Source organism: Chanos chanos, chromosome 4 (assembly GCF_902362185.1).
Source record: "Chanos chanos chromosome 4, fChaCha1.1, whole genome shotgun sequence".
Classification (NCBI taxonomy): Eukaryota; Metazoa; Chordata; class Actinopteri; order Gonorynchiformes; family Chanidae; genus Chanos; species Chanos chanos.
In genome coordinates, this window is record NC_044498.1 from 19935904 (window position 1) to 19950067 (window position 14164).

At 41.5% G+C, this 14164-nt stretch overlaps 1 protein-coding gene across 1 annotated transcript; it reads right to left on the reverse strand.

The window, feature by feature from the left end:
* Positions 1 to 1699: 1699 nt before the first annotated feature.
* Positions 1700 to 13610, reverse strand: rhoj (ras homolog family member J). The gene is made up of 5 exons (XM_030770588.1): positions 13397 to 13610; positions 5403 to 5461; positions 2284 to 2448; positions 1993 to 2088; positions 1700 to 1846 (listed from the first exon to the last, which is right to left on the reverse strand). The coding sequence occupies exons 1-5, from the start codon at positions 13608 to 13610 to the stop codon at positions 1700 to 1702; spliced, it is 681 nt and encodes a 226-aa protein (XP_030626448.1).
* Between the last annotated feature and the right edge of the window lie 554 nt (positions 13611 to 14164).

Genomic DNA, 14164 nt, shown 5'->3' on the forward strand with positions numbered 1-14164 from the left:
TGTTTCACCTTGTCTGGCAGAGAGAGGTATCAGGTATTGGTTGGGAAAGCGTTTTGTTACATGCCTGCAGTTCCTTTGGACCGAGTCAGAGGAAACGGCTCAGAAAGACAGCCAGTCTGGCATGGGGGAACAGTATCATTTTCTTGAGTCTTCATAGAGCAAAAGGTGGGGGAAAAAAGTGGGTCATTCAACGCTTTGTACATTTTACATTTGTGCTATAAGGTGGTTTAGTGTTGCCGTGGTTTTACTCAATAAGTAATCCCACTGTAAGAGGAATAAACAGTAGAGTGATGGTGAAGATAACTTCACAGTCTTGGATGAGGGGACACTAGGATTGTGCACAGCCACCAAAGTTCTGTCAAGTAAAACAAGGCTTTAGAACAAAGCCTTTTGTGTTTCTGTTGCTCGACAGCAGCCGAACGAGGGGCCGGATTTGGGCAGAGGCTCAGGGGAACTGTCCAACAGTATTTGTAAGTCTGTGACTGTTGAGTGCTTAAGTCTGTAGAAGTAAAGAGTTCTTATGTGACTGAAGCAAAAAAACAAACAAACAAAAAAAAACAACGGAGAGACAAATAGTCTCTTCTATCGAAATAGTTCTGCATGAAAAACATAAGGACATCTATGACTCATGTTACACACTGAATATTATTTAAATACACATGATTGGCAAAATGGATTTAAGTCAGATCGTTTCTGAAAGGTCCTTGGATCCCTAGTTGTTTGTCCTGGCAGCAACAATCATAGTCACATGACACTGTGTCTCTTTCCAACTGGATAACATTTGAGCTCGCATAAATTAACTCCAGGTTAAGGCTTAACACTGTGTTATCTTTGGGGTAATAAGCTATGTGAAAGCACAAGCTTTAACATTTTTGACAGACACCATCTTCATTTGTAATTGGCTGAATTTGGACACAAGGCTCAAAGGTTCATATGAATGTAGCAGACTTTCTTGGAGTTGTATCACATGGAGGTTCTCATTTTAATGACCCATTTCACGATTGAATTATGTTTTAAATATAATCTCACATTGTCTCTCTCTTTCTCTCTGGCCACTGAAACAGCTTTCTCTTTATTGACGCATTGGCCAGTCCTCTGAGAGTTTCCCTTATTAACTAGCTCAGTCTGCTACGGCATTGGCTCCAGAAAGAGCAAGCAATCGATCAGATGTGGCAGAGAAGAAACCAGCCTTTAGGAAGGAATGGATTTCCAACATTTTTCCACAGAGCCTGAGAAAGCCTGTAATGTATGGGGTTAAGGAACCAATAGCCTAGAGTTAAAAAGAAGAGACATTTGTTTGATTGGTGCCCGGGAAAGTTTGCCCCGTGTCAATTCAGGGAATTTCTGTCCTGTTTGAAAATGCAGGCTGAAGCCATGAGAGGTTTTTGGTCTGAAAACTGAGTGGTACAAAGCAGGATTCTGAAAGTATTAGCTTTACAAGTTGACTAAAGCAATGGAGGTGTGTTGAGTTCTAGCTCAAAATGATGCTCAGACAGACAGCTATCGGCTCCTCAGGTCCAAAAGAGAGAGCAATGCCTCGGTCTGTCCTGAAGGGGGCGCTCACATTTGAGGGTCATGAGGACGGCACTTTAAAGTGGTTTTTGAGGCTGAGTCCATTACGTTCACCTCTGTTGGATGAACTTAATTTTTTGGAGGTGGGTAGTCAGGGTGGGGCATGTCTCCTGCCCCGTCAGTGTCCTCATGCAATCGTACAGCAGCTCCTGCAGGGTCCGCAGCCCCTCTTCGGCTTCTTAGGGCTGAAGATTGTTAAAATGGCTTCGTCAAACACAGCCTTCAGTCCCTTCTGGGTTAATGCTGAACACTCAAGGTAACACTGAGCTCCAATCTGCAGAAAAACACACATACAGACACATAGTGTTAATACAACCCATTCAAATAATTGGTAAAAATAATTGTGCAGTAGATGTTATTGAGAAAGATACAGTAAACATAATTTGTAAATAACCCATCATATAACCCATGCTTTCCTACCTCTCTGGCCAGTTTCAGCCCCTGCTCATAGGTCAGGGGCTTCTCCTTCATTTGGAGTAAACGAGCCAGTGTCTTTGGATCATCTCGTAGGTCGATCTAGACCACAAAAAGACCAAACAGTATGTATCTGGTAAACACCAAAGGATGTAGAATGTGGCTAATGCAGAGCCTTTTGAAAACTGCAAGGTGTCCCATGTTTGAAGGCTTGGTGGAATATGCCTTATATCAGAGGAAAAATCCAAACATGGCTAATGTTGTGTCAGTGATGTTTTGGAGCAGTCTGGTTCTCACCTGCGTACCAATGAGGATGTAAGGCACATGGGGCATGCATGACTTTAGTTCAGGTACCCACTCCTCCTGAATGTTATGGTAGGAGGCTGGGTTGACCACAGAGAAACAGATAAGAAAAACATCTGTATTTGGGTACGAAAGCGGCCTCAGCTGATTGTAGTCTTCCTGTAGAGCAAGGAGAAAGTGACAAGAGGAGAGAGTGAGAAAAGAGGTGAGACTTGTTCCAATCCTGTAATGACCAGTGAATGCACTTGAGTTCATGAACTTGACAATGTGAAATATGAAGTTTTTATAAAGCAGCACAGGCCAGATAAATCTGGGATAGAAAATGTCTTGTGGAATCTTGTTGTCTTACTTTGAAATGCTTGTGCGCATATATGCGTTTTTTTTTTTTAACACAACCGATCTACCTCTAAAATGTAAGGCGTGTGTCAGTAGTGTTATGGACTTTCAAGCGAATGGAATGGTAACATTAGCAAAGGGAATAAAGAAATAGTAAGACATTGTCTGTGTTGTTAAATAAGGATGTTTCTTTTTATGGAAGACAGGATAGATGGAGCATGCCAGTACTCTCTGCCCAGCACAGACACTCTCTGCTCAAGTGTAATTGATCAATCTGTGAGAAATCAATATTAAAGTAGAACCCAGCTACTCACAGATGGTCCTCTGCATTAGCAAACTGCTTACAGTAGCAGGTGTGGTGAATTACATAACATTCATTTAAACAGAAATTGTCTGCCGTGTTAAACAGCGTTTACAATCTCTTTTTCAACTCAAGAACAATGCACCATACCAAGACTGTGATGGTATAATCTCTACAGTGGTGATCTATGTCTAGTATTTATGCTAGCTACATTATTTTGTGAACAGACACATACAGTCCAAGGGAAGCAATGTCCATTTGATATTAATTTTAACCATCAAACATGATGATTTAATGACAGGAAATGTCTTATTCCCACAGAAATGAGTTTGACTCATTGATGTAATGAATGATTCCTTCTGACTGCGTCAGCATCTTCTACTTCACACATGACGGCCCATTTTGTTTTAACCAGTATATACAGACAGAGGTGAGTAATCATTCACTTGATGCAATTAGAAGCTTTTTAAGGCAATAGTCATAATGGCCAGACACAAATGTCCTAGCTTTCTGCTTTCCTAAGCATTGGCGTGGTGAAGATCCATGAATCAGTGTTGATTTGTCAACCCTGTGTGTCTCAGACAAGAATTAAGCTCCAGGACTAAACTGCCTTAGTCCAGAACTGTTTTTAAACATGGTCTGGTCCAGTGCAGAGGAGAGAAACTGTGTCCTTTTAAGGTTAGTTTGAGTTTTATAGTTTTCACGGCTCCACCAATTCACAAAACCACATTTATGAGTAGTGCTGGACCCATCTCCACACTTCCTCTAGCCAAATCTCCAAATGTAACCATGTAACCAAATGTAATGTCTTGGTTTCTATATGCAATTATAAGCTTAGCTGATTTGACAAATCAGAACTGCATTTATTTTTATTACTTATTACTCATATTATATACTGAAACGAAGAAGTTGTTTCTGCACCTTATAATCGGTCTAGAAAACATCTGTATTCCTCACTAGTTGATTCTAAACACAGAGTATTGCAAGCATTGACAATCTCTCCTCCGAGACTGGACTTGTACGCCAGTTCTTTATAAATTTTAGTTTAGAAAATGGGCTCTCAGCAATGATCTCTCTGGCTGATACAGTCAAAAAGTCCAGCTCATGTACACAAACCTTGCCAGACATTTGGATCTGTTCGTGTGGATCTGTTGAATGTGAGAAGCGCAAAAGAGGGCAGATCTCTTTTGTGGTTTAAAAAGAAGCAAAATTTTTGACATTTCCTTTATACTAGTTCCTTTTTTTTTATTTGTCTGAATGTTTTTGAGGACTGAAAAGGTGCTTTCATTTCCCCATATTCATTCGAACAATAATCTTTACCTGATGATAAAGGAAAACAACTTCTGAATTACATGTATACAGTGTGCTAAGATTACATGGGGTTCGCTTGTGTATTTCTTCATTATGTGGACGGACTAGGATGAATGCACTGGTGCTTACATTTTTATTGGATTTGGGTAAAAAGAATTAAAAGCATTCTGTTTATGAGAGACTATTGTTGTTGGTGCTGAAGGGTTCCCGCTATGCCTTTGAACACAGGGAATCACAAGGTTTGCATGTCTCTTACCAGAGGCTAGCTGTGTTCATAGCGTTCTGGGTGGGTTTAATCAGAAAGCCTGTACTCTGATACACATCTCCCTGCGGATGCTGCCTGGTCTTGTGATACTGTCTTCACAAACCCCAGGGTTAAGCGGCCATGTCCCATAAGAGGCTTGGTTGAGAGAGGCACAACCCAAGATAGCTGTGGGTTATCTTTTAATGTACAGGGACAGAGAGTGAATTGTCTCGGCTGTTTAATTCCAGCCAACCCCACCACCACACAGAACTGTGGGCCTCATGGAGTCACTCTGCTTGCCAACACAATACTAAGCCTACTACTGATGGTGTCAACTTCGGTCAAAAACAGGTCACAATCAATACTTCTTGACTGTAGGGCTAAAGGAGCACAAATCAAGGATGATTTGCTTACCGAGCAATAAGTATCGGGTGTCTCAAACGACTTTCTCACGGGTTCCCAGGTGCCAAAAGCTGTCAAAAGCAGCATATCTCTATGCAGCATTGACTATTTGATTCCCATTGGCTAATTTATTGATACAGGTAAATCATCAACAGGTGACTGAGGTGACTGAACCGTAGGGAACCTCAGAGATGTATATCATACAGTAGCTGGAATAGCAGACCAGTCAGTGCATCCTGGTCCAAAATCACAGAATAAAAAACTGCTATTCAACAATGGGAAAAAATGTTGGCTACATCTGTGGATCAGTAACCTGTATAAGGAGAAGTGAAAATGTGGTTTCCGGGCAGAGCGCTACTAATGTGCGGCAGAACACTGGAGGTGGTTAAATGCCGGTCTGGTCAGGTTTCACGACTTATTCTCGCTTCCGTATAAATGTGTAGTTGAACTTTGGTAGAGCACTAGAAAAGGGGAGGTGAGGTGGGTTGGAGGATCAGAGGAGGTATGACAGTGAATTACCTGTCCAGCAGTGTCATACAATCCCAGCAAGTGTTGTCTTCCCGATACAGTTACATTCACTGTAAAAAAAACAAACAGACAAACAAGCAAACAAACAAAACATAAGGCGTTGTGTATGAAAATGAGAGCAGAGAAATGATGAGACAAAGTCCAAAATTACCAAAATATGTCATCAACACAAAACCCATGTCTACAGGCTCTTGTGGAAACAACTAGGACAAGGATACCAGATAATAAACTAGTTTGTACATAATATATGAGTTATGACCTTCAGTTTCACCACATCACAGCTGTTTCAGGACTGTTCACAAGGAGCTGACTAACTAGCCTCATATGAAAGCTGGGACCTACTGTTTCACGGCAGCATGGGGTATTATTTGAGTGTTGGAGAGACTGTTGTTTTGAAATAGAACAGCTGTTAACAGTAGGGTGGTGGGGAGGTGACTGGTTTTGGAAAGGAATGGAGGAAAAGAGAGTGTGTGTGTGTGTGTGTGTGAGAGAGAGAGAGAGAGAGAGAGAGAGAAAGAGAGTCCTGTGTTGAGAGAGAAAGAGAGAGGTTGTGTTGACACATCTCAAAGGAAATAACCCAGACAGCTCTTATACCGTTATCAACAGACGTCCAATAAAGACAGGATACTGTGTGCGTAGCTCTGAGCTCAGACTACTGCACTGCTATGTGTCAATAGGGGGTTATTTAACTTCATGCTTTACATAAGACTCTGGCAGCTGCCATTGCACGTTCTGTCTTCAATAGTCTATCTACTCATTTATGTATGTATGTATCTACCTAGACAGATAGACAGATGCATTGAACATAATTCTCTTTAAGAACATGCCAAGAAGTAAAAGGAAAAACTCTAAAGGCTCTCATTTTGATGCCATTATCTCCCGTTTCATCCAAGAGCGTGTAGCATTTGCCTGAAAATTATGAAGACAATTACTGAGTGACTCAAGCCCCGAGAGAACACTGAGCAGTTTTGAAATTCAGATGAAACAGTCGTTTGTTTTGTACAGCCATTAGTAATCTCTTAGCTAATTTTAGCTTTCGTTTGTACAACACTGTGAACATGAAACAGTTTCAAAGGAAAGGCATCACCGATGCTCCTACCGAAGCCACAAACAGAGCACTGGGTCAAAAGGGAGGTGCTAGGCTAGAGATAAAGGCACCTCTTGAGTTGTGTTTTGGTGGAGGAGCAGTGCAGCTGCTGAAGGACAGACAGTAGCGTTTTGATTAGACTGGCTCTGAAACGGGGCCCCCCTCTGGTGCCGAGGGTGAGACGGAAAGTGTTGGTCGAGTTTCTGTCGTAGCGTATCAGCTGTTCCTGACAGGTCCTTTTACGAGCGCCACTCTCGGCTCATCCTGAGGCTTGGCTAAATAAGGCGTCTTCACTTGGCTTCCTCTGTCTGTCTCTCTTTCTCTCTCTCTCTCTTCTGCCCCCGCCTACCCCATCTCTACCTTGTTCTCTCTCTCTCTCTCTGGTCTGTTAATACAGAAGGCTAGGAGGAGGGAGAGGAGTTTAAGACAGTGTGAGACCTCATCTGTGAGACAGAAGAAGAAAACATTTCCTCTGGCTGTGTGTGAGAGAGAGGTGGAGAAGTAGGTGGAGCTGGGAAGGATTTGGTACGCTGTGCATCGGATGCTCAGCTGTCGTATCCGGTCAGCTGTCTCTCCCCATGGGGCTTAGGCCTTCCCCTGCCCCCCTCTGCTCATGTGTTCTGGCTGGGGTGGTGGGGGTGTTATGTTGTGTTACAAGACTGAGTCTACATTTCCCATTCTTTTCCCCAAATTCACAAACAGGATTTGGGAAACCAAGAGGTCTAAGACCCCCCAAGACCTCCAAATATTCTCCATTCTTTCAGTGTGTATGCTATGGTGCCACAGTGATGTTTGCTTCTTTGTGTTTGGTGAATTTATTCATTCATTTTTGGCATGCTACAACTCCTCTAGTTTTGTAGGACAATTTTATTATTTTCACATAAATAGTGAAATAATTTTACAATAATTACATATGCAGAACACACCATAGTTGTCTCCTTAACTGTATGAAATCCTATACCTTCAAACTTCTCCCTCCATCATTCTAACCAAATACATTTTACTACGTTATCTACTCATATGTACTTCAGCAACTGGCATCTAGAGCTCCCCAGAGTGTACGAACAATGAAGGCCCTGTCTAACAGGCATTACAGGACGGAGGTGTATGCTACATCTTGGATTTACTGTTCAAATCTCCAGGAGTGCCACATTTGATTGCTGTGACCAAGAATCCAAGTATGAGTGTGTTGAATGGGGTCCCTCTCCCTCCACAACTCAGAGTATCACAGGCATATCTCACCTGTGCCACAGGAAGTGTATGCCTGTCACACTAAAGTCACTCCAACTGCTGTTTGAAATGGAGGTCTGATGAATTACATGTTATTACAAATAAAGAAAAACAGTACAGCTACTATGTGATCAGATCAGTTTGATGATGACAAAACAAGTTTGGCTATGTTTTTTGGTTATCGGTGGTAAACTGCACTAGCTCCAAAAAGCCTGGCTGTGGTGTGTACAGGAGGTCAATCTCTCCTCCACTGTAAACTGACATCTTGTCTTTGCATAGACTATATTTCTGGTAGGATTGAACTGGGAAACAAAATCAGTTTGAAAACTCTATTTTTACTTTGTTTTTCAGATGAAAAGGCTTGATTTTGCTCGATCAACCTTTTTTATTTCTTTGCCTGATATTACATCAGCTGTATATTTGCATAGTTTCACTTACTGATTGTGGTTTTCATCTCCAGTGGCAGTATATCTTAATTAGACTCAAGTTTTAAAGCTCACATCACTGTTTGTAAAACCCACCTTACTTCTCTCTTTTCTCTAACGACACATTCTAACTTTGTACTGCCACTCATAAAATATTTAAACAAAGGAAGTAAGAGGTTTAAAACGTTACTATCGTAGTTATAAAGTGAGAAAAACCAATTAACTGGCCACAGTTAGTGAAACCTGGTTGTGGAAGAAGCTTAATCATAAATAAAGAAAAAAGACAGCACTCTTCAGGCCCCTCATTATAAACTGACACCAGTTGGGATGGTGGCACTAATAATACATTTACTTTTGACTGCACTTAGAAACTGTGTGACTTTCAGTGAGTCGTGACCTGCTAAGACTGTGCATTCTTTTAATAATCTGGGTACTGTTGAGCATTTTTATAGAAACTGTGTTGCATTTTGTGCAAACTTAAGCAGAATTAAAGACACATGAAGTCCTTTCTGGACCAACCAAATACTGATCTACATGTATTGTAAAAAAGTTGTTGATATATAATAGAAATAACCCCAGTGATAAACTAATGAATCAGGAATGCTTCTCAGAAGAACCTACAAAAGAGCACACTTTGCTTACAACTGTGTGATTAGTCAATAATCATTCATTATTTTCAACCATTGTCTAATTAACCTATGAAACAGCTGCCTTTACTAATGAATGTATTTGCACTCATTAAGAATTATTGTAGCACGTTTGCTTGGACGCTTTAACTCAAGGCATTAAAAGGCCACATATGGTGGCGGGGACAGCCTATGCTGATTACAGTAGTTTTAAATGTTCCGGCAATCGATCTAGAAACTGTCTGGGGTACATGCCAATGAGACAGCCTCAATGTTTAAATGAGCTCTGAAGTGAAAAATGGGTTGACTTGTCTCTGGGGAAAAAATGTAACAAAGATGTGTTCTTTCTGGTATTTCATTCACGGGACAGACAAATTGGCATTTCCAGGGTTTCAGGCGCCGTCTAAAAAGCTGTCGGCTTTATCACACACGTGCCAAATGAGTCTGTCCCACCTCAAAGGAGCGGATGCTCCTCCAAGTTCCAACTCCATTTAATCCCAGTTCCTGCAACCAGATGTCTAAGTGGCTAAATATGGACGCTGTTTTGAATCACACTTTTGCACAGCATCAGTGAAAAAAGAGGCCTTTAATCTGATTAATTTTACGTGTTTTTAAACGGAAATTCCAGAGGGGCTGCAAAATCAGGCAGGCTGAAGGATGAGCTTTTTTGCCCTTGGCTGAGGTGGGAATGTTACGATCGCTACAGCATGTTAGCATAGATTACACTCCTCTGAGATTATAGGCTTCATGAATTATACATACTAATCAAATTAAAGCTTTGGAACCCTTATAAAGTAATGGAGGCACTGATCCAGTGTGGTTTCTAGCTCTGTAAACACTATATTCTCAAACGGCGTGTTTGAACTACTGTACTACACTGCCTGCGTGTGGTCTGGGATTACGTGTGTGTCTGTGTGTGTGTGTTTGTATGATTTCACATTAAAATGAATTCTTTGAGTGACAGTGTGTTTAGGCTATGTGACACTGCATATTGATTACATTTCTTTCTCATATCCTGCCTTTCTTCACAGCGCAATCTTAAATTAAACAAAGAATTCTGTAAACGACTGAGGTACTCTAGAGATTTGGCCCTGGAGGTTGTTGTCCTGTTCAAAATTACGACTAGAAAATGCATGTTACAATCAGGATCTTCACTGGTGTGTTTTAAGCCTTGGGCTGATGATTCTAATAAAACCCAAACTAATTGCTCCAACTGTTTATTCAAGTGCCAGTTGAGTTTGTGCCTCTGAGAGTTGTGGTGAATTGCAGTACAATTAAAGTAAGAAACAAACTGAAAACCAAAACGAAAAGCAAAAATGGTTCTTCAGTGTACTAAGACAGCAAAAGTCAAGCCACTTTTTGCATTGCTTCACTTCTTAAAGGTAGATAGATCTCAAAAACAGCAATGTCTAGGGTGGTAGAGACACACTGCTGTCCTGTGCTGTGCTGTGCAAGCAAGTTTTGGTTATAATCTGCCAGGGTGTCTATGATTTAGACCATATAGACAAGTAAGGTGAGATATGGAAAAACAAAACCCAAAGGATTCTAAATCCCTAAAAGACCAGCACTGGATGGCTTAAGCTTGCAGGAGCACAACTTCTGAATGTACCTGTATCACTGCCATGTCACTGCATACCCAAAAAATAGGTCTCTACAGCTGACGGACCTTTGTAACAAATTTTGAGGAGCCCCTCAGTGATATAAATTAGAAATGAATCTTTCCTCTGTCACATGACGGCACTCAAATAACCCTCGCTCCCTCCAGTCACCGTGGTCATTTTAAATTAAAATTTCAATATTCCTCTGGATTTGTCTCTTGTGTTTGGTAGCGAGCCCCGTGGCTTGACAGGGCAATATCAGCGGCAGATTAGGCGATTTGCGTTGGGAGTCTGGACGGAGCCATGCGAGACGATGACTCATCTCCGAAGCATTAGCAGGCACTACGTTACGGTGCGGGAATGTCATCTGTTTGTTTTGGCCAACTGAATTTTCATCCAGTGGGATTTGGGAATGGAAACCACAGTCTCTGTCACCTCCCACATGAGCTCCTGTTCCAGTGGATCTCAAGTAAATGAGTTGAGGACAACAGGATAACAGGACATGATGAAGATACATTACAGCTCAGGTTAGAATAGTCAGCTCGGATGACTCATGATCATTTCCCTTCAACTGTTAGCATAAAAGACTGTTCATATCATCTTAAGACACCTGATAGAACTCTAAAATATCCAGTTAGAAAGGTCCAGTTATAAGATGGTGGTGTCTCTTCTCTCAACAGGAGGAAATAACTTCCACTTCATTTGAAGTATCCCTTTACATTTATGTATCAAATAGTCATGCTTGTGTATTTGAGCAGTAATATCTGCTGTAACTTGTAACTAGCGTGTAGGCACAATCTGTTACATTATTGTGCGGTAAAGTGCAAATGGTCTGCAAGATTTCCATACAAAACATTTGGAAAAGATTTTTTTGTCAAACCTGCTATTTTGTGCGCCTTATTAAAACTGAGATCAAGGAACTAATGTATTTGTGACACAAACTGACTTTAAGCACAGTATTTCATACTAAACCTGACAAACAAGTAGCCTCAAGTACCATAGCCAAATCAAACTTAATTTAAATCTCTAAGTCTATGGCGATTAAAAAAATGTATATACACACGATCACACACATATAGTCATTCACTGTACTAGACAGGGTATTTTACAAAAGGTCATGTAGACAGTATTTCTCTGTGTTGCTGGATACATTCCTCCTGTGGGATTTTTAAAATGTTGCCTGCTCCAATCCCAACCATTCCTGTTAGAGTGCAAGAATAAAAGATAGTTTTTCATTTAACACTACTGCTGCCTTAGCGGCACACTGAAAACCATTCATTGACACACAATAGGGGCTCTGTGTTTCTTTGCCTAGACATTAAGGCACTGTGTCACAATTCAGTCACTATATTATGATGCTGTGCCAAAGCCCTCTCCATGTGGAGAGAGTAGTGGGGTCAAATCCTGAATGAGGACGATTGATGGGCGCTGTGTTTTCACGCTACCCTGTTGTGTGAGCTAGAAGAATATCTCCACTGTTTTTTTTCTCTTTCTTTCTTTCTTTCTCTCTTTCTTTCTTTCTTTCTTTCTCCATCTCTCTCTCACTTACTGTACATTTCTGTGTTCGTGTGTTTTAATGTGTGTGTTTGCGTCTGGGTACATAATCATGTACAGTATGTGTTATTTGTTATAGATGAGTGCATATCTCTGCTACGCTAGGTGTAGTATGGACAATGTCTGCTGAACCGGTACTTCTAAACAAGGCATAAATGCAAAGCTACAAGTATATCAAAAGTTTCCAGTGATTTTTAAAGTATTCATGGTTTAAAGGCAAAAGAAAATGTAAAATCCTGGGTCACATCTGCATTCCAGCAAACTGTTAAGGGACCAATTAAAAGAATCTCACAGGGACTCTATTTATCAAGCTTTCCACTACCAGTCCACTCAACGGCCATCGCTGGAAGACTCTGAGTCACCACTCGAGCTGTTGGTAATGAACTTACAACCGGACCTATTCCATTCTACCATCAAAATAAAGTGTCTGTCTTGTGCTCAGTGAGCAACTTCCTCAGTGTTATCTGATTATTCACCTGAAGCAGACGTCACTGCGTAGGAATCACGTTTTTCCCCGAACACATGGCTTTCTCATCCCTGAGTCTCCTACAGTTCTCTGGAGTCCCCCAAACAGCTCCATTCAAACCATTAAATAAGAGCCGACGTCTTTAGACCTGACTTGAACTATTTCTAATATTTCCATAACTCTTCAAAAAAAAAAAAAAAGAAATGCCGTAGTATTCTTATTGAGCCAAACTTAGTCTTGTTTTCAGAGGATGTGTGAGCTGACCTCGGATCAACTGTGTAATCATGAGCTGACCCTTAAGGCTTTCAGCATTCATGTGATATGACACAGGGGGTTTTCCCTCGCACACAAAACTACAGGCTTTGTATTCTGTGGAGCGTTAGAAACCTTCCTCTCTGTGTGCGTGTGTATGACAGAGACACAGAGAGAGAGAGAGAATGAACTGATTTGACAAGGCTGGGATAAGCTTAATGTAATATGGTCAAATTAAATCAAATTAATGAATAAGTAATTTTTATAAAAATCTGCTGAAGATAATTCATAAAAGGTAATTTAAAGCCCTTCAGTGCTGGATAGAAATAAGTCTAAATTCGTACAACATTCTGTAGGGAGCAACTCTGAACATGTCGACAGTAATTTCTGTGATTAAGCAACAGGTACAAATCTGATCCAGCCACTCCCGCTGCTGCTGAACGCCTTCCTCAGCGTGTGCTGCAAATTTACGAATCATTGTAGCCTATAAACCTCTGCTTATAATAAGACTAGTCCACAGTTAAAATCAACGGAAATCTTCTGTGAGCTTCATGCCTCTGTATGTCTCGTTCGCTATAACCAGGCCATAGTCCCCGGTCTGGCAGTTGCATGCATCTCCTCTTTCAAACGTCTGTTATTGGGACCGGCCTTACCCTGTCTCGGAAACATTAGGGGGTGGGGGGGCACATAGGGGTAACACTGAATCCTGTAGCGCACAGAGCAGTGCCATGAAAAATCATCCCTTACCTGCGTAGTGATCAAATACAGTTGGCACATATTCCTCGGGGAAGGCGTCGTTTGCGTAGCTCATCAGTAAACAGGTTTTACCCACTGCTCCGTCACCGACCACCACACATTTCAACATCTTTTTGACAGTATTGCTAGAGACATCGCTGCTGTTACCCCCATCCTCTCCTACAGGAGTTGTATTCTGCCTGCTTCTTGAACTGCGGGCAGGCATTGTCGTATTAGTTTAAGTCCACAAACTTTTCCACTGCTGGAATTTAATCTCTACAAAGCCACGGAAAGCCTATATTCTTTGGCTGTTTCAAGAAGTGACGGAACACAGTTCACCTCGATATAACAGATACAGTCCAACATTCGGTTGTTCAGAGTGTAAGCGTGTGCTGCGCTATGTTCACTCACACACTTCGGACATCTCCGTAATCCTTCAAATTGGTGACCCACGTTTTAGCTCCCCCCTCCAAAATAATTTGGCCCCGTCGACTGCCAAATCACAAACACTTGGGAGCTCCTCGACAACTTTCATCCCGTCATACTGAAGTTTCCGTGACCGAAATCACAGATTAAACAGCTAATCAATGTTGTGACATTTTTTTTTCTTCGCCCGCTGATTTTGTTACCATAGTACTAAACTTAACCGTAACCCTAACCCCACCCCAACCCTAACCATAACAATATACGCATGCGTGCGCATGGGTACAAAAGGCAGGACAGATTGTAAGGGCACCGGTGAGCCGTGTGTCTCCCGATTTTAAAATCCTAAACGCCTGG

Bases quoted from the DNA above. Each gene is read 5' to 3' on its own strand.
- rhoj (XM_030770588.1), bottom strand. From the start codon at position 13,610: ATGCCTGCCCGCAGTTCAAGAAGCAGGCAGAATACAACTCCTGTAGGA. The intron at 5,462-13,396 runs GTAAGGGATGAT...TTTTTTTTACAG, and splicing joins TGTATTTGATCACTACGCAG to TGAATGTAACTGTATCGGGA. The intron at 2,449-5,402 runs GTAATTCACTGT...CTTGCTCTACAG, and splicing joins TGTATGACACTGCTGGACAG to GAAGACTACAATCAGCTGAG.